This window comes from Mercurialis annua, linkage group LG5 (genome assembly GCF_937616625.2).
Source record: "Mercurialis annua linkage group LG5, ddMerAnnu1.2, whole genome shotgun sequence".
In the NCBI taxonomy this organism is placed as follows: domain Eukaryota; kingdom Viridiplantae; phylum Streptophyta; class Magnoliopsida; order Malpighiales; family Euphorbiaceae; genus Mercurialis; species Mercurialis annua.
Window position 1 is genome coordinate 47,375,404 of NC_065574.1, and position 22,285 is coordinate 47,397,688.

The following is a 22,285-nucleotide window of genomic DNA, read 5'->3' on the forward strand; positions in this document are numbered from 1 at the left end:
ACTCATCAAATATCTAAGTGGTCTTTTTATCAAGCAGTTACAAGTGTAAGAATATAAAAATGGTATAACCATTTCTATTGACTTGACATGAAATAAGATGTAAAACCTTAATTCACAGATCTCCTTACAAAATAAAAACAAAAAAAATTACATAATTACTTTATAATAATAAAATCCAATTCTTTTCTATTTAACAGAAAACTCACAGATCCACTTCATAAAAAAGACAAACAATTCTTTCATATAGAAAGGACAACAAAATTTTCGTAACAAAAGACAATCGTTATAATAAAGATATTACAAAAAACCTAATAACTTATATCATCTTCAGTCTTTAAAGGTCTTGATCTATCTCTGATTTTTAATTTTTATGTATATTGAAATTTATGTGCCTCGTCAATATATTTACCAACAAAAATAAAAAAGATAAAAAAGAATAGGCTATTTATTTTATTTTAAAGTAATAAAAAAAGAAATAGCTACCGCCAACGGTAAAATTAAACCATTAATAACAGCCGAAGTGAGAAAAAAGCTCTTCACAGTTAGAGTTCTTTATTTGAGAGAGAAAAGAGAGGATGGACTTTTTTTTAGTTGATCGCCAAAATGCACTTTTACTAACAAAAGGCAGAAACATCCTGCAAAATACAAGGCCAAATATGGCTAGAGACATCCTCCATGATTACTCTAGCCTCATCTAAATTCAAAGCCCACTTTGCTAAACCATGAGCACATTGGTTATTAGATCTACGGGAATAACAAAAACTAACAGAATCAAAACTAGCAACTAAATGCTTGATATCTTCAAAGATCAAACCTTGAAGATACAAATCCTTGTGGTCTTGATTCAAATGATTAATCACGACGAGAGCATCACCTTCCACCATCACGTTTCTGAGTGAACAGTCTTGAGCAAGATGTAGCCCAAACAAAATTGCTTGAGCCTCTCCTTGAATTATATCTTGAACTGACGGGATGCGATTAGCAGCTGAAACCAAGACCTGCCCATCTTCATCTCTAATGGCAGCCCCCAAACCCATAAAGCAATCATCATGGCTTTTAGAAGCATCTGTATTAAGCTTGACTAAACCTGGCGGAGGAGGGCTCCACTTCGACACAAGTTCAGCAGCTACAATATGTCTACTCATATCTGCGGTTGACTGCTCCACCCCATTTTGCATCGCCATACACCGATCGAGCACATCAATGGGAGTTTTCCTTTTACCTTCAAACAAAAGCATGTTCCTGCTAAACCACACCTTCCATAACATATTCACAAACACATAGAATTGGGACCGTGGGAGAGCTAACCTGACACTATCAATCCAAACCGCAATGTTTAAGGCACTCATCATGTCTACCCGATAACCCAACGACGAAGCAAGCCAAAAACTACGCATCCAAGTGCATTCTTTAAAAAACATGAAGGATAGATTCCTCCCTTTCCCCACATCGGTGACAGATGGTTGAGCAGCTGATACCCCTGTCTCTCAACACCAAAAAACATGGAATAATATTTCTTAAAACACGCCATAAAAATGCTTAACCTTAGGCATAACCTTTGTTTCCCAAACCACCTTCCATTTGTCATCTCTGTTAGTGGCTGAGCTACCACTTATCTCCGTAGAGTTACAGAGAAGTTGTTGATGGGTGTGGTAGGTTAATTTCACGGTGAAACACCCGTACTTGTGTGAGACCATCGGATTGTGTCCTCCGGAAGACGATAACTAACGAGCATCTTCAGGATAGCCTCTGCTTCAGAGGGTAAGAAAACATCTTCGACTAAATTTCGGTTCCCGCACCTGTTTTCAACATCAATAAGGCAGCTCATTGTAGCCCCGTCCGGCAGGATTCTCCGAAGGATAGGTTTCTGCGGGTGATGGTTAGATATCCAGTTCTCAGACCACACTTGAATACTTTCTCCGTTACCCACATACCAACATAGACCATGCTTCAAAAGGGCAAAGATGCCTGAATGCTCCATCATACATAACAAGGGCGGTATCCAATATTTGCTTCACAACTCACAACGGGGATAGTATTTAGCTTTCAAAATCTACCCACAAAGAGAATTTGGGTTTTGGATCAATCTCCAAGCTTGTTTAGCTAGAAGAGCTAGATTGAACGAGTGAAAATTTCTGAATCCCAAACCTCCGTCTTCTTTTGACAAACATAACCGGTCCCACTTTATCCAATGAACCTTCTCCGACTCTTCATTATTCCCCCACCAAAATTTCCCCATCAATCCATGAAGTTTATCACAAAAAGTAGAAGGAAGCAGGAAACAACTCATCACATATGTAGGGATAGCCTGAGCCACTGCCTTGATTAGAACTTCTTTACCTGCTCGGGGGAGAATTTTTCTCTTTCCACCCCTTCAGCTTTTTCCACATTCTTTCTTTTAGGGAGCCAAAAATGACTTTTTAGACCTCCAAATAATGGTTGGGAGACCTAAATACTTCGGGAGACGATCGACCTCTTGCACTAAAAAAAGCTTTTTGATTTAGTTCCTCTTATCATCAAACACAGTAGAGCTAAATGAGACCTCAGACTTGCTTAGGTTAATTAGTTGCCCCGACTCCCTTTCATAAGTTCTCAAAATATCCATAATTTTTGCACACTCCGCTATTGTGGTTCTAGCAAACAGGATGCAGCCGTCTGTAAAAAACAAATGAGAGATAATAGGGCTCCCACGACTAACCTGAACTCCATGCACAACCTTCTCTGTTACTGTTTTCCTTATTAGAGCTGAGAACCCTTCCGCACAAAGGAGAAAGAGGTAAGGGGATATCGGGTCTCCCTGGCGAAGACCCCTACTGGGTTTGATATGGCCCTTGGCTTTTCTGTTGATTAGGAACGAAAAGGAGACCGATGATATGCAGCTCATTATAAGTTGAGTAAAATGACCAGGAAAACCCATTTTCACCATGACTCGACGGAGATAGGACCACTCGACTCTGTCCTAGACTTTACTCATATTCAGCTTCAGAGCCGCAACTCCCTTTTTATTCTTGATTCGGTGCTTCATCGAGCCGCAACTCTTTTTTAATTTTTAGTCTTTAGTTACTTAAGTGCTCTTATATTTTTCTGAAAAATGAGCATTTAAAAAATTATGTCTATTTTTTGTTGAAATAAAAATATTATTTCTATTATCGCGAAGATGTGCAGATTAGACAATAAAATATTTACACTTCGGAGAAGAAAAATGAGGATGGAAAATGTCAATTGCTACTCAAGAAATTATGGAGTCCAAAAATTAATCGGTGGGTTTAAAAAATGACTACCTTTATTTTACACATTCTTACTGCTAACAAAAATAAAAAATGGTTGTTCATAAATTAAAGTAGAGGGATGTGAATGTAAAAAGGGAAAAATATAGTGACCTAAGCCCGTTTTTTCCTTTTTATGATTAGACATAGTTTGGACATATTTGTGTGGATAGGTACAAAAAACATAAACTTCTCATTACAAATAATGAGAGACAAGTCCACATGATATTTTTAACATTTCTTTCAGTACTGTCCCTTAAATTATTTATAAGGTAATTTTCACAATCTGAGAAAACCAATAATCTCACACAAAAGAACAGAAGAAGCTGATTCAGAAAATCGAAGAGTATCCGGTGGACTGTTATAGAATGATATATTAATAGATATCTGCATTGATGTTTTTTTTGACTTAATATATAATTTAACCCCTATCATTTTATTTAACTCCAATCATTTTATTCTCTGTGACCTCTTAACTAATTTTATATTTTATTGAACTTTTTAATTTTTTTTTATTCTATTTAACCTTTCATTCTAAACGTGCACACCACGCGCGATGACGTGGATAAAATTGCTAACATGGCTTTGCTGACAAGGTTAGTTAAATAGAATAAAAAAATAGTTAAAAGATCTAATAAAACACTAAAATTTAGAGGTCATAGAAAATAAAAAAGTAAAGTTTATGGGGCAAAAAATATATTAAGTCTAAATATATTTTTTTAATTTAAAATAAAAAGTAATATACTTTATATATTATTTGAAAAAAATCATTTAAGGCTTAAGTACTTTAAAAATCATGAAATTTAGCGTGTTTTTTTTAATTTTAATACAAATTTTAAAAATTCATAATTGATCTGAAAAGTTTGAAATTGCAGAAAATTAAAAGATGGTATATTAAAAAATTTAAAATTGGAAACTCGTGAAACACACTAAAAATTATAATTTTTTAAATAATTAAATCTTTATTTAATATTATCACAGTATAGTAAATTTATATATTTTATAATATCGTTAATAAACAAAGTCCATTTATTATTATTGAAATGTAAATAAATATTTACATGTACAAAAAGTTATATTATGTAATTATTTGACTAAATTTCAATATTTTTTATTTTTTTATTTTTATTGTCGTTAACAATTTATAAAAATATTATTAAAATTTAAAATAAATTTATTTTTAAAAAATTTATATGTGATCGTACATAAATTAATTTATATGCTTCTAATCATTCACGCTAGACATAAAATGATTAAAAATTAAATAATTGTATTTTCGAGAAGGTTAAATGGGTAAAAAATTAAAAGTTTGAAGGTGCAGTAGCAAAATAAAATAAGTTTAGGGATCAAATAGAACAAAATAATCTAGTTCAAGGGTTAAATAGAACAATTTATGCATTTTAATTATTTTTTACGCGCTTCAAAGCGTTTGAAAACACACGCTTTTACCACGCTAGACGAAAAAAGTTAGATCGGTAAAAATATTGCAGTTGAGGCGTTAAATAGAACAAAAAATAAACTTAAGAGGTCTAATAGAAGATAAAATTAGTTTAAGAGTTTCAGAGAATAAGAATGTATAATCCAAGGGTCACTCTATTAAGCCCATTTTTTTTGTTAGAATATCTATATTGATGGTGTATTATTGTCGAGTACAAATTAATCATAGATTCATAATATTAAATTTTAATTGTTTTAAAAATCATAAAAATTAGAGTGTTTTGAAATTTTTATATGAATTTCTTATTTTAATAATGTTGAACATGAATTTTTAATTTTTTACAATTTAAAACACCTAATAATTAATGGAGTTATAACTCAAATTGTAGAGACGATGGACATTAAATTGCTAGATTGGGGGTTCAATTTTTTTTCAAAAGTGCTCCTTCTTTTTAATTATAAAAAGAAAAAGCACCTAATAATTTTTTGTCATAAATTTTATGATGTGGACGCTATTATTGTGCATATTTCGGTATTTATATTAGTATTTTTAAGGGAAAATTGGCTGGACTTTAAATTGCAAATTAAAAAAATGATAATTTAACTTATGAACAAAGGGTCAACGCGCCCCCTGAATTTGTGACACGGGGTCATCTAACCCAATTTATACTTTTTTGAGCAACTAATCCCAAAACTCTTCATTTTTGGGTCAAATAACCCCATAATTTATATTTTTATTTTAAAAAATAGATTTAGAATAATTATATTGCAACAATTAGGGAAATATCTAATTACCTTTTTGCATCTATCGCCTCCGATTTATAGTTTATACATTTTAAAAATATAATTAGGGGTTATTTGACCCAAAATTGAAGAGTTTTGGGGTTAGTTGCTCAAAAAAGTATAAATTGGGTTAGATGACCCCGTGTTACAAGTTTAGGGGGCGCGTTGACCTTTTGTTCTTTAACTTATTGATGTATCAATATTAAAAGCTCGGTGTTGGAATTATAAGATATGATAAAATTCATCATTTTTAAAGTGATTACGTCTAGTTTTAACTTTTGGTATTTGTTAATCATATCATTGATTTTTTCAGTTGGTTTTCAAGACTTAATGGGTCGAATTTACTCTTTTAAAAAATAATTATAAGAAAAATGAGTTAAAAGTAGAATTTAAATAGAATATTGAGAATGCAATTAAAGAAAACTACTTTAGTTGCAATTCACCAGGTCCCAGATCTATGTAATTTGAGTTCCTAGAGTCGTCAATGTAAGGATCAGTTTGTACAATAATTCATACAGATAAATACTAATTCTGAGATAATCACTAACGAATGAGTTATAACGCAAATGATATAAGCATTGGATAGCAAATTATTAAATCGTAAACTCATAAGTTAGATTCTTCCACAAATATTATTTCATCTCTAATTATAAAAAAACACTAATTACCGTATTAGATATGGATCAACGTAAAATTAAGGAGAATAAAATAATTAGTAGTATTAAGTTTTAGATCATTAAATTTAAATATTCTTTTATTCACTTATCATCAATTAAAGGGTTAATGTAAAAAAAATCATGAATTTTACACGTTTTTTCATTTTAATCACGCAATTTAAATTTTCTCATTTTCATGCACGAACTATTACTTTTTCTCAAATTCATGCACGGTGTTAAGATGACACTCATTCATTGGTGTAAAATGACCTCCACCTCAGTGAATTACACAAATAGAGCCGTGACACTTTAGCACCGTGCATGAATTTGAGAAAAAGTGGTAATTCGTGCATGGAAATGAAAAAATTTAAACTGCGTGATTAAAATAAAAAAACGTGTAAAATTGGTAAATTTTTATGACATTAACCCTTAATTAAATAATAATGATGTTTTTATTCAGTAATAAGATTTAATAAAGTAATAAAATAAAATAAAGTAGAATTTCCCACTTAAAACCCGATTTAACTAAAATTAAATTAACTAAATAAATTTATTTATATTCCCAAATACATAGGTTAGAGGTAGGAATATCATAATGGCAAAAAGGTTTTTAAAATCCATAATTTTTGTCATTTTATTAATTATATCTCTATTGGTCAATTTTACAAACTGCGATAACTATATTCAAATCCTTTAAAATCCATAATTTTTGTCATTTTATTAATTATATCTCTATTGGTCAATTTTACAAACTGCGATAACTATATTCAAATCCTTATATCCTACCTATTTTTAATTTTTTTAAATTTTTTTTTTGATTCGGTTAATGATTATTTTACTCAATTAACTTTTAATTTCAGTTTAAAAAGGGTTATTTGGATTTAAAATGAAAATTATGTGCTTGAAAATAGATTTAAACTGATGGTTGAATATATGTGTTCCATTGCATAAAATTGACAGATCAGAATATCCAAATTGTATTTTATAAATATATTTGACAAAATGATCAAAATTATAAATTAAAAAAAAAACACTTTGCCTATTATAATTCGACGTGAGAGTATCAGGTACGATTCTCTCTTTCGTCATTGTAATAAAATAATTAACTCTTTTATCGAACATATCTAATTAATATATAAAAACTTAATTAACTAAATTAACTGAAATATTAAAAGTACAATTGAACTAATGAATGAGAAAGTTAATCTGATTAAAGCGATAAAATAAAATAATAACTATCAGAAAATAAAATTTGGTTAATTTTGCTAAATAAAATTTTAGAATTTATCATCCTAATCAAACTATTTTTTTATTAATTAACCGAAACCGATCCAACTAACTGAATTAACCGAAAATATTAAATCAAATTAACCAAAAAATTAGTTTATTCGATTAAATCGAATTTTGGCTAACCCATAGAAACAACCACCATTACTTAATTAAAATATGGGAATGAGGTGTTAGATATTATCTCTATACTATGTCTAGCATTCATCATTGCCTGATTGATTCTCTCTCTCTCTATAGATAAAAAAATTACAAGAAATTCTTGATTTTGAGGAGAAAGAAAAAAAAGATGGGTATTCGTTTCGCATTGAAGATTTTCCTCTTCTATTTCCTACTCATAGTAATGTTATTACAACATCATCTACTAAATTAATATACATCATATTATTTGTCGATTGTAACATTTTAATGATTCATTTACATATTTTCAAAATCTAAATTAAAAACTTAATTTTTGCAAAAGTTATTGCTCCGTCGTTTTTCATTTAAGTATTTTTTATTTTCCGCGCAACATAAGTCTTACTCGATCAAATTGTATCTTTTGTTTTTCTGTAGAAAATCATAACTCTCTTTTTGATTTTTTGCAGAACATTCATGGAAATGATGGAGCTAGGGAGATGAACAAGAATGTACTAAGACTTCCAAGCATGGATCACCATGCTCATGCTCATCCCTCGTCGCGTATCGATCCTTCATCGATGGTATTTTTCACCTTAAATGATCTCAAATTAGGAAACAAAATCCCAATCTATTTTCCAATGAAAGATCCTTCATCTTCTCCACCATTATTATCTAAAGAAAAAGCAAATTCGATCCCTTTTTCATTAAATCAACTCCCATATCTCCTAAAATACTTCTCATTCTCTCAAAATTCCCCACAAGCAATAGCTATGGAACATACACTTAGAGAATGCGAAATTAAGCCCATCAAAGGCGAAACCAAAATTTGTGCTACTTCTTTAGAGTCCATGCTTGATTACGTGCACGAAACTTTCGGATTAAATACCGAATTCGATATTCTATCAACTACACATTTAATTAAATCGAAGACCAATTTGGATAATTATACTATCTTGCAAGAACCTAAGGAGATACATGTTCCGAAGATGGTAGCTTGTCACACTATGCCGTATGCTTATACGGTTTTTTACTGCCATAGCCAAATGACCGAGAATAAGGTGTTTGTAGTTTCACTAGAAGGTGACAATGGAGGAAGAGTGGAGGCTGTTGCTGTTTGTCATATGGATACTTCGCAATGGAGTCGTAATCATGCGTCGTTCCGTGTGCTCGGAATCGAACCGGGATCTTCTCATGTATGTCATTTCTTTCGTGGAGATAATTTGGTTTATGTTGCTACTCCTGTCAAATAATTATGAACAAAGGATTATCGCGGTCCCTGAACTTATGCATTAAGCTTAATAAATTCATGCTTAGCTATTTAAATCAATTAAGGACATTATTATCTATCTTTTGGTCAATTAAGAATAATACTATGTTTTTGTATGTCAATTAAGAATAAATTTTGGTCATTGATCCATATTCCTAAACTTGTTCGTTTTATATAATTTTATCTCTAATTAAATTAATAATATAAAGTATTGCTTATAATTAATTAAAATGACTAAATATGAGTTAATTGACACCGACGTATAAGCTCAACAACTGGAATGGCCCTTTGCTCGTTTAGTTATGGAATAAACATATATCGGATTAAAAGTCTTGGCGGTACAAAATATTTCGCTTTTAATGTGTTATGGTCTTTTATCTTGATATCGTCTACTTGGAAGGTTAATTTATAAATTAAAATTTTTTAACTTGATTATGATTCCTTAAATTTTAGATCTATAATTTTTCTTTTTGTAATTATTTAGATTTATAATTTGTTATGGTCTTTTATCTGGATCGATGACTGTATTTTTATAGCTCTCATCATCTTTTTTAGAATAGTTTACTCAATGTGTTGAAAAACCGTTTATATAACTTTTATTATTATTGATGGAAGTTTTAGCGTTTGATAAAAAAAATTGATGTAGCAACTTAGGTGGAGGAATTTATTAAAAATATTTCCATTTTCATTATCACGTCAGAAGCGATTGATGACAAAGTACATGGATTCAGCTTCATCTAAGGATTCAAGCTCAGTTGCTTGCTGACTAAGTTTTCCATCCTTAAGCTTCTCTTTCTGTTTACTGTTGTAGGGAATCTTTTCTTCTGTAACAGAATTAATTACAGCTGGCATACGTGGGATGTGTGAGATGGTTTTCTTTGTTAACTTCTCTTACTCAAGCTGTGTGTATATAAACAGCTTGAGCTTGTAATCTTCATTAATCAATTAATCAAAGTGAGGCAGTTATTTTAATATGGTATCACACCAGAGTTTTGTTCTCTGTCTCTCATTTTCTTTTCTTTTCTCTGAGATTTTCTTTGCATCCAAACAGCATCTTTCATAGCTCAAATGCTATTCATTTCAAGTCAAATTTAGTTCATTAGATTCTCCTTGTTGAGATCTACAGTCCGCTGCTATTCTCTGTAATTTCTGATCAGTATCAAATCTTTTCTTGTTTCTTGAAAATTTAATCATGGCAGAAAGAGTAATTAGAGTTGAGGAAAACTTACTTAGTCCCTATTTTCTTCATCCTGGAGAAAATCCTTAATTAGTGTTGGTTCGTAACGTTTTGAATGGTGGAAACTATCATCAATGGTGTCGATCAATGAGGAAAGCTTTATTATCCAAAAACAAATTCAAGTTTGTTAATGGAAGTATACCAGTACCTAATCAGAATGATGAGATCTATGAGGCTTGGGAGAGATGTAACAATATGGTGGTTTCCTGGATTTCACGTGCTGTTTCAGCTTCAATTGCTAATAGCATTTCAAGTATTGACAATGCTATTGATGTGTGGAATGATCTACAAGATAGGTTTTCCCAAGGTGATGCTTATCGCCTAGGTGATTTACAAGAAGAGATTTCTCTTTTTCATCAGAATAATTTGTCAGTAACAGATTACTATACTCATTTAAAGATGTTGTGGGATGAGTTATTGAGTCTTAGACCTTTAGCAACTTGTTCTTGCTTGCCTAAGTGTGCTTGTGGTATGATAAATACTGTCAAAATACTATGGTCTAATGATCAAACCATTAAGTTCCTCAAGGGACTTAATGATGATTTCAGTACAGTCAAGTCTCAGATCTTAATGACTGAGCCATTATTGCCTATCAACAAGGTGTTCTCTCTTGTTAATCAGCATGAAAGACAAATTAGTGGAATTAAAACTAATGCTGGAATGATTCAAATGTTTTTATGGCAAGAGGAAATGATTCAGATCAAGATAGTGATGCTGGAAGTCTTCTGAATGCAGAAAGACAGTTTTATGATTCTAATGTTTGTTATGCAAAAGGTAGAGGAAATGGAAATTTCAGAGGAGGATATCAAAGAAACAATGGTTATCAATATGCAGGCAAGAAACCTACATGCTCTTACTGTGGTATTCAGGGACATACTGTTGATATTTGTTATAGGAAGCATGGCTTCCCACCTGGATTTCAGTCCAGATTCAGGCCTGATATTGCTCAAGCCAATCAAGCTGAGAGTTCTAACTACTTTCCAGAGTATAATCATCCTACAGGGATTGATACTTCAAAGGCATCAAGCTCTTCTCAGATGAACATCAATGGAACTGTGTTTCCATTCACTCCAGAACAGTGCTCTCAGATTCTTGCTTTGCTCAAACATGTGAACTCAGGAAATCATAAGTCAGAAAATGCACAAGTCAATTCATTATCTGCTAATTTTCAAGGGCAAAGCTCAAGTTCAGGTAACACTCCTCATCTATGCTGTTTTTCTGCCAGTGCAAGCAGAAATATATGGATTCTAGATACTGGAGCCACAGACCACATTACTTGCAACTTAAACTTATTTGATGAATATCATGAAGTACAAAAGGTGACAGTTAGGTTGCCAAATGGAGATCAGGTCCCAGTCACTCATATAGGCACTATTAGACTTTCTGATATGCTTATTCTGGAGAATGTACTATATGTCCCAGCTTTTAATTTTAACCTGATATCAGCTGGAAAGCTGACAAACAAGAACAACTTGTGCTTGTTGTTATATGACAAGTCATGTTTTATTCAGGATCTATGCAACTGGAAGACGATTGGATTAGCTGAAAAAAGAGAGGGCCTTTTTCAGCTTGTACAGACTCCTCTTACCTCAGTCTGTTCTAGTGTTTCAACTAACACAGTTACTAATAAATCCAATTTTGATCTTTGGCATTTCAGAATGGGACACTTAACATAAAAGAATACAAATGCTACAAAAATTTGATGCTTTTATCAAAAGTAAGCAAATGGATGTTTGTGAGATTTGCCACCTTGCAAAACAGAAGAAACTGTCATTTCCATCTAGTTCGTCAACAAGTGCAGAAGCTTTTGACATGATTCATATGGACATCTGGGGACCAACTAAACAAGCTTCTCTTCATGGATATAGGTTCTTTTAAACTCTTGTTGATGATCATTCCAGGTATACCTGGATTTTTCTGTTAAAGCACAAATCTGAAGTGAGAGGTCACATTCAGTCCTTTTATACATTTGTTGAAACTCAGTTTTCAAAAAGAATAAAAGTAGTGAGATCAGATAATGGTGTTGAGTTTGTATTTCCTGCATTTTATCAATCAAAAGGTATTTTGCATCAAAAGAGCTGTGTGTATACCCCAGAACAGAATGGCATTGTGGAGAGAAAGCAACAACATGTTTTAAATGTTGCTAGAGCATTAAAATTTCAAGCCAACCTTAAACTAAATCTCTGGGAATATTGTATTCTGCATGCAGTACACCTCATTAACAGAACACCAACTCCTTACTTACAAAACCAGACACCCTTTCATCTTCTATATCAAAAACCACCCTCATTCTCACACTTAAAGGTTTTTGGATGTCTCTGTTATGCTACTACTACAATGGTAGATAGATCTAAGTTTGATCCTAGATCTAGTAAATGCATCTTTCTGGGTTATCCTGTTGGGACAAAAGGATACATTCTCTATGATCTCATTTCTTCTAAGATCATTATATCCATAAATGTTTCATTCTATGAACACATCTTTCCATGTCATAAAGATTCTGTTCATTCACATCCTCCACCTCCATCTCCTTTCTCAGACTTAGATTCTGACTTGTTTCTTCCCTCTTCTTTCTCCCCTTCTTTAACCATACCTCATTCATCACCACCTACACCTCCTTCATCCCCAATCTGGAATTCTCCTCCAGTTTCTACTTTACCAAATCATTCTAACCCCATTTTTCAAGAGCAGGACTTTCCTGTACTTAGAAAATCAACTAGAACTCATAACCAACCTTCTCATCTAAAAGACTACCTATGCACATTACCTCCATCTCTCAAATCCACACCTGCTCATTGCTCTTCTCCACACATAATTGATAATGTCATATCTTATGCCAAGTTATCTCCAACACATGCTGCTTTTACTGTCAACATTGATAGTATTACAGAACCTAAGTCTTATTCTGAAGCAATCAAATCTCCTTGCTGGAGACAAGCAATGGAAGCAGAGATCACTGCTCTTGAACACAATAAGACTTGGACTTTGACAGATTTACCTCCTGGCAAACAATCTATAGGATGCAAATGGGTTTATAAACTCAAACATAAAGCTAATGGATCTATTGAGAGGTGCAAGGCTCGTTTAGTAGCAAAGGGATTCACTCAGCAATATGGCTTGGATTACATGGACACCTTTAGTCTAGTGGCAAAGATGACAACTGTAAGGACTCTCTTAGCCTTAGCATCCATTCACAATTGGCATTTACACCAATTAGACATCAATAATGCTTTCTTGCATGGAGAGCTTCATGAAGAGGTTTATATGCAACTTCCAAAGGGCTTTGTTACTTCAGATGATACCAAGGTCTGCAAGTTACAAAAATCACTATATAGGTTAAAACAGGCAAGTAGACAGTGGAATGCAAAACTTACAGAATCTTTGCTCACACAAGGTTTTTAAGCTGCACCTTCAGATCCTTCTTTGTTTCTGAAAACAACTGGATCCACTTTCATTGCCTTGTTGATTTATGTGGATGATGTGATTGTCACTAGCAATTCAATACAGGCCATCTCTGATATCAAGACTTATCTTCATGATTCTTTCTGCATTAAAGATCTAGGCATTCTCAAATATTTTCTTGGTATTGAAGTTGCTAGATCTTCTACTGGTATTAACATTTGCCAAAGGAAGTATGCCCTTGACCTACTTGCCAGTTCTGGTTTTCTGGATGCTAAACCAGTACCAACACCAATCATTGCTTCTCATAAGCTTACTGCTACTGATAGTACTCCCCTCTCAGACAACACTGTCTACAGGCAATTGATTGGAAAACTCTTGTACTTGTGCACTACAAGACCTGATATTTCTTTTGCTATTCAGCAATTATCTCAGTATCTGGATTCTCCCACTACTGCTCATCTTACTACAGTCCACAGAATCTTGAGATATATTAAAGGATCACCAGGTTGTGGCCTTTTCTTTCCATCAAATTCCACCATTCAACTCAGAAGTTTTTTTGATTCAGATTGGGCTTCCTGTGTGGACACCAGGAAATCAGTCACTGGTTATTGTGTTTTCTTAGGGAATTCACTAATCTCTTGGAAATCCAAGAAGCAGACAACCATCTCAAGATCTAGTTCTGAAGCTGAGTACAGGGCCTTAGCTTCTTAAACATGTGAACTGCAATGGCTTTTGTATCTGCTTGCTGATCTTCACCAATCTCATTCCAAGCCTGCCTTGATTTACTGTGACAATCAGTCTGCCATTCAATTGGCCCATAACCCTATATTTCATGAGCGTACAAAGCACATTGAAATAGATTGCCATTTAATCAGGGAGAAGATCAAAACAGGCATTGTCCATTTGTTACCTGTTACTTCTGCAAATCAGATTGCAGATCCTTTTACCAAAGCTTTGACCCCACATTCTTTTCACACAGCAATTTCCAAGCTTAGCATATCTGATATATATGCTCCAGCTTGCGGGGGGATGACAAAGTACATGGATTCAGCTTCATCTAAGGATTCAAGCTCAGTTGCTTGCTGACTAAGTTTTCCATCCTTAAGCTTCTCTTTCTGTTTTCTATTGTAGGGAATCTTTTCTTCTGTAACAGAATTAATTACAGCTGGCACACGTGGGATGTGTGAGCTGGTTTTCTTTGTTAACTGCTCTTACTCAAGCTGTGTGTATATAAACAGCTTGAGCTTGTAATCTTCATTAATCAATTAATCAAAGTGAGGCAGTTATTTTAATAATTGACTAGAATTATATAAAATATTGTTGCCTAAAATAAAAAAATATAGTATCCAAAAATTATAAATTTAAAATAAGGTACTATATTGATATTGAAGAAATAGATATGATACCAACTATATATATGTAACTAATTGTTATTTGTCAATTATCACATTGGTACGTCGTCTACACCACCATGCATAGTTATAATAGTGTACTTGATGTAGACGTTTAGAGTGTGCTACTTGTGTTATAAATTGTACCTCGTTCCTACTAGATAATGTAATAATAGCCAAATATTTTTAAATGTCGTTTATATCATAAAAATATAAAGTTAAAATATCACAAAAGAAATATCCACATTTACAACTATTTTAAATTATATCTTTATCTTATAAAGTCGTTAATTTTGTGAAAGTCTCCATCTTCCACTTTTAATTTCGCCCACAAAGTTGTTGTTGTTGGTGCTACTGAATAATGTAATAATAGCCAAATATTTTGCAATAGTATAGAAATTTAAATGAAAAATTTATGTATTTATATAAAAAATAACATTATAAGTAATTTTACCTCAACAAAAAAAATTATAAAAAACACCTTACGTTTTTTTAGATTTATATTTTTACTCTCGGTAGTGAAATAATTATGATTTTACTCCATTGTCATATAGATATCAGTGACATTATCATCTCAGTATCATAATTTTTCAGTAAAAAATTATTTTTCGTACTTTATCATAACCTATTTTCATAAAAATTAGGATAAACCCATCTAGAGTCCCTTGTACTATATCATTTTTATTCAAAAAGCCCCTGTACTATTTTTTTGTTTTTCAGGTCCCTCTATTTACATAATTTTAGCTCATAATTTTTGATTTTCAGGCGTAATATGTGCAAAATTGCAATTTGGAGTATTAAAACGTAATTAGGCGTAAATACCCCATAGAAATATAAAGACATTGCAGTTTAAGTCTAGAAATTGGACTAATTACAATATCTTAGAAGTTTATAGGCCAATTTACAAGTTTTACGAGCTAAAATTGACCATACCTAAACCTTTAGGGCCATAGGAACATTTTTTAACACTTTCGGGCTCCAAAATCAACTTTTAGACACCCTTTGCTTAGCCATCAAGTTTTAATACGCGATTTAAGTAATTAAAAGGAGTTTTAAGATAATCCTAATACCTAATGACTTATCTCTTAGCTATTTAAACCCTAAAAGACTCTAAGCTAACCCTAGGTCACTCAATCCCTTATAAAATACTATTGTTAGCTCATTGAGTCAAAGGTCAGACCAAAAAGATAAAAACCACATACCAAAATTTTACCCCTTCCACCTAAAAAACCTAGCATAGGCCTAATCATACTCACACACACACACCCCCTCCCCCCCAAAATCACTCAATTCTAGATCAAAAAAACACTTTAATACGCTTTGATTCTCCAAGAACACAAGCCCTGCACATATTTGAAGCTCGATTCCGCATCCACTATGCCAGCAAACGAGCCAAGTAGTCAGACCAGTACCTTTGAGGACTCTAATATTTTTTCCATCACGTTTTGCCATAATTATTTAAAATTGCTAGATTTCATGTTTTTAGACTTCATGTTTAGGCTATTTTACTGTAAATTACTTAAATAATATTTTTGTCATAACTGCTGGTTTTAATAATATTGTCATGATTGCCATGAAAAATGACTAGGAAGCATGTTAATAACTAGGTTGGTCTTTGATGAAAACGTTAATAACTATGCTAATATGATTTGTATGCTTAATTTTAGAAATCCAAACATTAAAATTGCTTAGAACGCATGTTTAGGTTAATTACAAGTCTATTTGTCATAATACGTTTAATCTAATAATTGTTGCAATTTGATAGCTGTAATGCTGTAAATCACCTCCAAACACTCCTTACCTGTCATATTTAGAATATTTGATTCTTTTTATGCCTTTTGAGCTTTTTTTTGCATGAAAAATGGACACAAAACGAGCTAAAAACGAATGCCGGAAACTGCTGCTGCCTGCAGTGCCTCCGCCGCAAGAATAAAGTGGCGCAACCGCAATTGTATAATACAAGAACTCATTTTCCTAATACAACTGGATGATTCCAGCCACTTGCAATTGTATTTTTTTCGGTCTAATTTGTCATGATTTTTCGTATTTCATATCACGCATCCTCTCCAACAATGTTGCGCCAATATAACTTTTCTCCTTTATGGCCACAATTTAAATTTTTTGGTTCTATTGAGCTTCATTACTTCGAATTTGTTAAATATCGTCATCTTCCTTCAATCAATTGAATGCCCATACAATAAAGTTTTGATATCAATTGCTGTGAAATCTAAATATACATTAGAGCGATTAAAACAATAACAATTTGCAAAAGAAAAAAATGTAAAATTTAATAATAAACAAAAGGCTTAATAGTGTAAAACAATTACGAAATTTAGCGTGTTTTGCAAGTTTAATACAAACGTTTAATTTTGGCAAATGGAAGCACCAATTTTAATTTTTTTGCAATATTAGCACTGAGAATTTTCTGTCAGAAAAATGTTGATCTAGACGACAGAACAGTGGCTATTTCGGTGTACATATCAACATTTTTCTGACGGAAAAGTGCTTGATGTCTATCATTGCAAAACACGCTAAAGTAGATTGACATTTTTTTTACGCTATTAAGCCTAAACAACATAAAGAAGATAAGATATTAATATCACATAAGAACATTGTAATTTAGGGTTAAATGCAAATTCATATACCAACTTTCACCTAATTTGCAATTACAACACAAACTTTTAAACTTGACAATGTCGGTAATGAACTTTGCACTTTTTGCAAATCGATACACCGATTATATTCCGGGACAGTTTTGCTGAGTTGGAAGTCAGAATTGCTACGTAGGCTGAGAAGTTGGAAAATAAACAGTGTTTCGTTTTTCCAAAAAGTAAAATTTGATGCCTGTTTTTCCCAAAATTTTAAAATTAATATTGTAATTGCAAATTACGCTAAAGTTAGTGATTTCATTTGCAAACATGCCAAATTACGTGGCAAATACTGAAATTCATTGTGTCAGTATATGTGTTCTTTCCGCCTTACAACTCGGCAAAAATTGTCCCGGAAAACAATCGGTGTATCGATTTGCTAAAAGTTTAAAGTTCATTATCGACATTGTCAAATTTAAAAAAATTATGTCTAAGTGCAAATTAGGTTAAAATTGGTGTATGCATTTAACCCTATAATTTAAGAAGATTCAACAATTGTTTACGTTCTTGGAGAAGCCGTAGAGAATTTTCACTTATATCAAATCAAAATTACATAATTTAGAGTTAATAATCTATACTATATATAAAAGCACGGATTGGAGCGGGGGGGGGGGGAGATGCATTTTTACCTAGTAGTCCTTTCTAATTCATAATTTTATGGTCATTGTCTAAATAATTTAATAATATGAATTAATGACATCGATTTTAAAGAAAAAAAATTTCCTGCTGCCTAGGCAGCAGGAAATTCCTGCAGTCTGTGAGGTGGCAGCTTCTCAGGCTGCCACTTCACAGAATTTTTTTAATACGAATTACCCAGTTTGTACGTTAATAATGGGTAAAGTTCTGGTTAAAGTTAGGGACTTAATAAGTTAATTAACCAATTCCTATTCTATTCAATTAGCTTTTCGTACCCACTCAACTGCTCCTATTACTTTCCCTGACGCCGCAAAGTGATTATAGACCTAAATTGAATAGAAACTTGTACCGTTGCTGCATTTATCTCAAGCTATCATCAATAATAAAATATTACTAAGGTATGTTATTAAAATTGTTATTCTTTATAATTATTTTGTTTTATAATTTATTTATATGTTTATTAGATTTTATGAATTTCATGTCATCTGTATTTAATAATTAGTACTATTAAGTAGTTCTTCTAAATTTTTTAATGCTACTGATATAATATTTTTGGTTAAACATCAGAATTATGGATATCGAAATTCCATGTTTTGGTATGAAATTTGACAGTGAAGAAAGTGCATATGCTTTTTATAAAATCTATGCTCATAAACTTGGATTCAGTGTTAGAAAACAATATTTGAAGCGAGTGGATGGACAAATAAGAAGAAGAACTTTTTGTTGTTCAAAGCAGGGTCAAAAAAGCGTTGATAAAAGGTGCGAACAGGTAAAATCTGAACATCCAATTTCACGAGTAAATTGTTTGGCACAAATGACATGTCAACTCAAAGGAGATGGTATGTTTGAGGTTGTTTCTTTTAAGGAGGAGCATAGCCATGAACTTACTCCTACACCAATGAAACACATGTTAAGATCACAAAGACAAATTACACCTGTCCACAAAGCTATAGCTGATGATGCTGCAAAAGCTGGATTATCTATTAAGTCCACTATTAATTTACTAACTTCACAAAGTGGAGGTCATGAATTTAATGGATTTTTGGATAATGATTTTAGAAACTATATATCTGCCAAGCGTAGAACAGAAATGATAAAAGGAGATGGTCATGCTATTATGAAGTATTTTCATAAAATGCAGTTGCAAGATCCCTCTTATTTCTATTTGGTGCAACTTGATGATGATGATAATTCTATATTGAATGTGTTCTGGGCAGATGGTAGATCAATTATTGATTATCAACATTTTGGAGATGTTGTGTGTTTTGATACAACTTATAAAACAAATGCGTATGGCAGACCGTTTGCTCCATTTGTTGGTGTTAATCAACATAAGAAAAGTATCATTTTTGGTGCAGCTTTACTCTATGATGAAACAATATCATCATTTAAATGGTTATTTGAGACTTTTCTCAGTGCAATGTCTGGTAAGCAACCTCGGACGATATTGACAGATCAATGTCCAGCTATGGCCAAAGCAAATTGAAGAGGTATTTTTTTGAAACTCATCATCGATTATGCGTGTGGCATATTTATCAGAATGCTGCTAAAAATTTAAGCCATATTTTTCATTCATCAAAACAGTTTGCAAATGATTTCAGCTCATGTGTTTATGAATATGAAGACGAAGATGAATGGCTTCAAGCTTGGAATAGTATGCTTAATAAATATATGCTTACTGATAATAAATGGTGCAGTGGAATTTTTGAAGTAAGAAAAAAATGGGCTATGGTATATGGGCGACATATGTTTACAGCTGATATGAAGAGTACGCAGCGCAGTGAGTCGATGAATAATGTTCTAAAGAAATATTTGGATGCAAAGAATAATTTTATCCATTTCTTTGATAATTATGACAGGTTGTTATCAGATAAACGGTATGATGAGTTGCTGATAGAATTCAGAATGAGAGAAAGAGTTCCGGTTTTACAAGCTAATGTGGAGATGTTAAGACACGCTTCAAAGGTATACACTCCAGCGGTATATAAGATGTTCCAAAGTGAATATATGAAGATTTTAGATTGTGTTATGCATAAAGTTGACAAGTCTGAATCTGTTACCAGTTATAAAGTCCAATGTGGTCGAAAAGATCAAGAACACTTGGTAACTTTAGAAATATCAACAAAAACAGTTAAGTGCAGCTGCATGAAATTTACTTTTGTTGGAATCTTATGTGCGCATACTTTGAAAGTTCTTGATAAGAAAAATATTAAACAGCTTCCACCACAATACATCTTGAATAGGTGGACAAAAGATGCAAAAATTGGAATAATCAAGGACAATTATAGTATTGGAATTGAAAATAGTCCACAAGAGTCGATAGGAAAAAGATATTCATTTTTGAGTCATAATTTTCGAGAAATATTAACACTTGCATCTGAAAGTGAGGATATGTACGAGCATGCATGTGAAGATTTCAGAAAATTGATGAAGAGCTTACAAGAAATGAAGGTAAATAGTCACGTGACTAGTTTATCTAATTCTAAAGATGATAAAGTATCTTCTCCAATTATGTGTGAAGTCAAGACAAAAGCGACAGTTGGACGTCCAAATAAGAGATTAAAAAGTGCTTTAGAGAGAAAAAGAAAAATTAAAAAGCAACCCAAACAGCAGGTTTTATATATATATATATATATGTGTGTGTTGTTTATAATTTATTTTATATGATTTTTAGATTAATTTATTTATATATTTTTTTACATGAACTATAATTTTATCATTAAATTTATAATTGTCAAGGTTGAAGATACCACACACATCATTACTGAACATCATGATCTGGATGCTGAATTTCAAGAGTTTGAAAATACGACTCAGGTATACTTTGGAATTGTTTTATATACTTTTATAAAATATATATACAATTGTACAATTATTTTAGGATGCATTGTCTAAGTATGTTGTTTTGTTAATTTATATGCTATAATTCATTTGAAGGAATCAAGTGGAAGATGTTTATCTAAAGAGTTTGTTGCTCAAGAGATGACAGAACAAAATAGTTTTTCGTATACTCAACTTCTTCAGGTAATTAATAATTTAAAAATTAAATTATTTTATTTTTTTATTTTTTTTGATAATATTTATTTTTGCAGGATGCAATTGCAAGTTCTGAAGAAAATAAATTCAAATGAATTATAGATATTTGATGAATTTTGGTTCATTATCTTTTTTTTCTATATATTTTATGTTTATGTTTATGAGATTATGTAACAAACTTATAAATTTAGACGTTTTGATAAATGAGCAGGTCGAATGAATTACATTTTATGTTTATTTTTTGTGTAATGTGTGATTTAAATATATTTTATTAAATCTTGTTTAATAATATGAACTAACAGGTCCATGTTTAACAAAAAACTAACAGGTCTATGTTGAACTAACAGGTCTATGTTTAATAACATGTGCATCAGTTCTAGTGGGTACGAAAAGCTGATTGAATAGAATAGGAATTGGTTAATTAATCCGTTGAGTCCCTAACTTTACCCAATTCATATTCAATTTGTTAGCATCAAAGCAATGACTATAATCCACATGTGCAATTTCACTTTTATTGAAAATGTTGTTATGTCATGTCTCCATCAGTTATGGTTAATTATCTAGTTCAATTCCTGAACTGAATGAGATAATTAACCAGAATTTTACCCATTATTGACGTACAAACTGGGTAATTCGTATTAAAAAAATCTGTGAGGTGGCAGCCTAAGAGGCTGCCACCTCACAGACTGCAGGAATTTCCTGCTGCCTAGGCAGCAGGAAATTTTTTTTCGATTTTAAATATCTAATTGTAGAGTTAATTGATAACATAGAATCCCATTGATTTCAAATCTCTTTTTCCATGTATGCAATATGACCAAATTGTAAACTAATAAATAGACAGTGCGACTCGCAGTCATCAATAATTAATCATATATTGTATTATATTATTACTTGATTTAATGGCATGTCAATCATAATTAAATTAATATTACAACTTTAAATTCTAGAAGTAATATAGTCATGTAATAATAGAAATGTATATACAGGTAATACTGTTAAATATATCGAGTGTCTGCTTAGATTTTGAGTAAAAAAATAAAATTTATAATTTTTTTTGAGTATAAAACCGAGATTAATATTAAGCTCAAAACAGCAGCAAAACAACAAGAGTCTTGACTC

At 31.9% G+C, this 22,285-nt stretch overlaps 3 protein-coding genes across 3 annotated transcripts; 2 read left to right on the top strand and 1 right to left on the bottom strand.

The window, feature by feature from the left end:
• Window positions 1-614: 614 nt before the first annotated feature.
• LOC126682770 (uncharacterized) lies at window positions 615-1,981 on the bottom strand. The gene is made up of 2 exons (XM_056105911.1): window positions 1,684-1,981; window positions 615-1,480 (listed from the first exon to the last, which is right to left on the bottom strand). The coding sequence occupies exons 1-2, from the start codon at window positions 1,979-1,981 to the stop codon at window positions 615-617; spliced, it is 1,164 nt and encodes a 387-aa protein (XP_055961886.1).
• Window positions 1,982-7,617: 5,636 nt separating this feature from the next.
• On the top strand, window positions 7,618-8,895 carry LOC126682276 (BURP domain-containing protein BNM2A-like). Its single transcript, XM_050377884.2, has 2 exons — window positions 7,618-7,769; window positions 8,017-8,895. Exons 1-2 carry the CDS (start codon window positions 7,719-7,721, stop codon window positions 8,797-8,799), a joined length of 834 nt encoding a protein of 277 aa, XP_050233841.1. The 5' UTR covers window positions 7,618-7,718; the 3' UTR covers window positions 8,800-8,895.
• Window positions 8,896-18,701: 9,806 nt separating this feature from the next.
• On the top strand, window positions 18,702-20,693 carry LOC126681972 (protein FAR1-RELATED SEQUENCE 5-like). The gene is made up of 3 exons (XM_056105912.1): window positions 18,702-19,557; window positions 19,755-20,581; window positions 20,652-20,693. The coding sequence occupies exons 1-3, from the start codon at window positions 18,702-18,704 to the stop codon at window positions 20,691-20,693; spliced, it is 1,725 nt and encodes a 574-aa protein (XP_055961887.1).
• The last annotated feature ends 1,592 nt before the right edge of the window (window positions 20,694-22,285 follow it).

What these genes read in the sequence shown, in the direction of transcription:
- LOC126682770 (XM_056105911.1), bottom strand. Translation starts at nt 1,981, where the DNA reads ATGGAGCATTCAGGCATCTTTGCCCTTTTGAAGCATGGTCTATGTTGG. An exon ending in AATCCGATGGTCTCACACAA is followed by an intron (nt 1,481 to 1,683) that starts GTACGGGTGTTT and finishes GTTGAGAGACAG; the next exon opens with GGGTATCAGCTGCTCAACCA.
- LOC126681972 (XM_056105912.1), top strand. Translation starts at nt 18,702, where the DNA reads ATGGATATCGAAATTCCATGTTTTGGTATGAAATTTGACAGTGAAGAA. An exon ending in TTTTCTCAGTGCAATGTCTG is followed by an intron (nt 19,558 to 19,754) that starts GTAAGCAACCTC and finishes ATGAATATGAAG; the next exon opens with ACGAAGATGAATGGCTTCAA. An exon ending in AGAGCTTACAAGAAATGAAG is followed by an intron (nt 20,582 to 20,651) that starts GTAAATAGTCAC and finishes TTATGTGTGAAG; the next exon opens with TCAAGACAAAAGCGACAGTT.
- LOC126682276 (XM_050377884.2), top strand. Translation starts at nt 7,719, where the DNA reads ATGGGTATTCGTTTCGCATTGAAGATTTTCCTCTTCTATTTCCTACTC. An exon ending in TCTTCTATTTCCTACTCATA is followed by an intron (nt 7,770 to 8,016) that starts GTAATGTTATTA and finishes GATTTTTTGCAG; the next exon opens with AACATTCATGGAAATGATGG.